Consider the following 3,056-nt stretch of genomic DNA (forward strand, 5'->3'; position numbering starts at 1 on the left):
CAGGTGAGCAGCTCTGGTGGATCTGAAGGTTACTGCCAGTGGATCTTAGCGCCTGCAGGGGGCTGGGTTTAGAAGGACAGTGATTAGTGTAAACAGAAAGGTAGGCTTGGCGGATAACTGTAGATGGTCCAGTGGCGACCGAGAGCTGGGAGACCCCAACAGTTATGAATCATAATATAAATGTTTCTTGAAGGTCTTAGGTGACCCTTGTGAGCCCACATGTTGAGAACTGCTGCTCTACATAATAAGATTCCCTCTCATAAAAAGAGACCAGAATGTTGTATGAGAGAGCACATTTGGAGAGGGAGCACACTGAGAATTACACGACTCGAGCATGTTTTAGCATGTTTTAGCATGTTTTAGCATGTTTCATGGTTAGAGAACCAGACCATGGTATTGCCTTTACTCTTCTACAGAAATAAGAATACTTTCACCTGCTCATTCAATATTTTCCTGTACTGTTTTGCTTTTATAACCGTTGTTAAGTTGATTTATCATGATATGAGTAATTCTACTGGAAATACTTAATTTTATTTTCTATTTTCACAGTCTATATTCGCTCCATTTCTTACTTTGCAACTTGCGTACATGGGACTATACAAATATTTTCCTAAGGTAAATTTATGTCTTTTCTTAATTATGATGTATTTAGGTTGACTCGTGACTCTGAAACAGTTAACAATTTAATTTACTTGTGTGTGTGTGCATTTGTATTTATGTGTAGGATACGTGAGTGTCTGTGTGCATTTGTATGTATGTGTAGGATATGTGAGTGTGTGCGTGCATTTGCGTGTATATGTAGAATACATGAGTGTATGCATGCATTTGTGTGTATGTGCAGGACACGTGAGTGTCGACGTGTTTTTGTGGCAGTCAGAGGACAACTTTCTGAGTGGTTTTCTCATGCCTTGGCTTCAAGGGATCAAACTCGGTTGTCAGGCTTATAAGCAGGCTCTTACCTGCTGAGCCACCTTGGTGGCGGCTGACTCACTGTAAGAACTTAAGGGCTGGGAAGGTACCTCGGTGCTTAAGAATCCATACTGCTCTAGAGGACATAAGTTCAAGGTCTAGCTCCCACGTCAGGTGGTTCACAATTCCCTGTAACTCCAGCTACAGCTACAGTAGGATCTAGTTCCTCTGACCACCGCGGGTACCTGCACTCATGTGCGCATGCCTACACAGATACACAGAATTAAAAAATAAAAATAAATAATTTGTAATTGAAAAAGACTAAAAAAATTAATAATAAAACATTAAGGGAAACATTAGTTACACTGATCTGAGTTAGTGCTACAGGAGAATAAATGCAGACAGATAGACATACTTACATACATACATACAGACATACAGACAGACAGACAGACAATACAATACCGTCCAGCACGGGGTTACAGAGATAGCCCAGTGTTTATGAGCCTTTACTGCTCTTGCAGAGGACCCGAGTCAGTTACCAGGAGGCACACTGGACAGCTCACAAGTACCTACAGTTCTAGCTCCAGAGAGCCTGATGTCCTCTCCTGGCACGATCACACTTACTTGTGCCCAGGGCTGAACATGTAGCTCAGAAGCAGAGTAAGCAGAGCATGGTGCTGGGTCCGACCCTCAGCATACACACACACACACACAATCAAAACCTTATTCAGTCTGTGAACCTGTATTTTCTCACCCAGAAGCTCCAAGTAAGGAATATTTGATCCAAAGTGAGCTTTCATAGTCCAAGTCTCTTGTTTTTCTTGAAGAAACATGTACATATGGTTTCTTCAGCACTCACCTTATTGTCCACAACTGCAATAGATCTTCCTTCTCTTTTTTTAAGTTTATTTATTTGCCAGGTGGTGATGGTGACCACGATTTTAATCCCAGCACTTGAGAGCCAGAAGCAGGTGGCTCTTTGAGTTTGAGGCCAGCCTGGTCTACAGAAGGAGTTCCAGGTTAGCCAGGAACCCTGTTGATAGGGAATCTCCACACTTGGTGAATTATGACTAAATCTGCTAAGAATATTCTTTTCTTTTGTTTGCTTATTTGATTGTTTTGATAGGGTTTCTCTGTGTAGCCCTGGCTGTCCTGGAACTCACTTTACAGACCAGGCTGGCCTCGAACTCAGAGATTCCCCTGCCTTTGCCTCCCGAGTGCTGCTATTAAAGGAAGAGTATTAGAGTATGAATCTTTATGTGAATATAAGCTTTCATTTCTATTGGTTAACTAAATAGCTTTTTATATATTGAAAGTTGCTGAATTACCAGTAGCTATTTAGTGATAATAAATAAATTTTAGAGATCACCTTTGAATTCCGTTAAAAAACTGAATCTGGGGCTGGAGAGACAACTCAGGGGTTAAGCTTAGCAGTTCTTTCACACCAGTGCCAGGGCATCTGATGGCCTTTTCTGGTGTCTGTAGGCACCAGGCATGCATGTGGTGTGTGAACATACATGTAGGCTAACACACATACACATAACTAAAGATAATTTTACAAAAACGAGACTAGTGGCCAGGTGGTAGTGGCAGCATTCCAAGGCAGATTCAGGTGGGTCTCTGAGTTCGAGGCCAGCCTGGTCTACAGAGTAAGTTCCACGACAGCCAGGGCTACACAGAGAAACCCTGTCTCGAAAAATTAAAAGAAAAAGAGCCTAGTGTCGGGGGATAGCACTCTAGCATGATTGAGGCTGAGTCTGAGCCTTAGCATCCTGTGGATCCAAGCATCGTGGTTCGTGCCTATGATCCTAGCCATTGGGAGGGGGAGGTAGAAGGGTCAGTATGTCTTAGATGTGTAGCAAGTTTGAAGCCAGTGTGGGATCTGGAGACTCAAACAAACTTTTTAAAATGAGACCAGTACATTACTTAAGAAATGTTGTCTCGGGGCTGGTGAGATGGCTCAGTGGGTAAGAGCACCCAACTGATCTTCTGAGGGTCCGGAGTTCAAATCCCAGCAACCACATGGTGGCTCATAACCATCCATAACAAGATCTGGCGCCCTCTTCTGGAGTGTCTGAAGACAGCTACAGTATACTTACATATAATAAATAGATAAATAAATCTTTAAAAAAAAATAAATAAAT

At 42.3% G+C, this 3,056-nt stretch overlaps 1 protein-coding gene across 1 annotated transcript in view; it reads left to right on the top strand.

Annotated features, from left to right (window-relative positions):
* Camlg (calcium modulating ligand) overlaps positions 1 to 3,056 on the top strand; it is a 10,865-nt gene that overhangs the window by 5,855 nt on the left and 1,954 nt on the right. The window contains exon 3 of the mRNA XM_021215784.2: positions 550 to 615. Coding sequence (XP_021071443.1) covers positions 550 to 615 — 66 coding nt within the window. The remainder of the gene's footprint in view (positions 1 to 549; positions 616 to 3,056) is intronic.

The sequence above is a fragment of the Mus pahari genome, chromosome 16 (genome assembly GCF_900095145.1).
Source record: "Mus pahari chromosome 16, PAHARI_EIJ_v1.1, whole genome shotgun sequence".
NCBI lineage: Eukaryota > Metazoa > Chordata > Mammalia > Rodentia > Muridae > Mus > Mus pahari.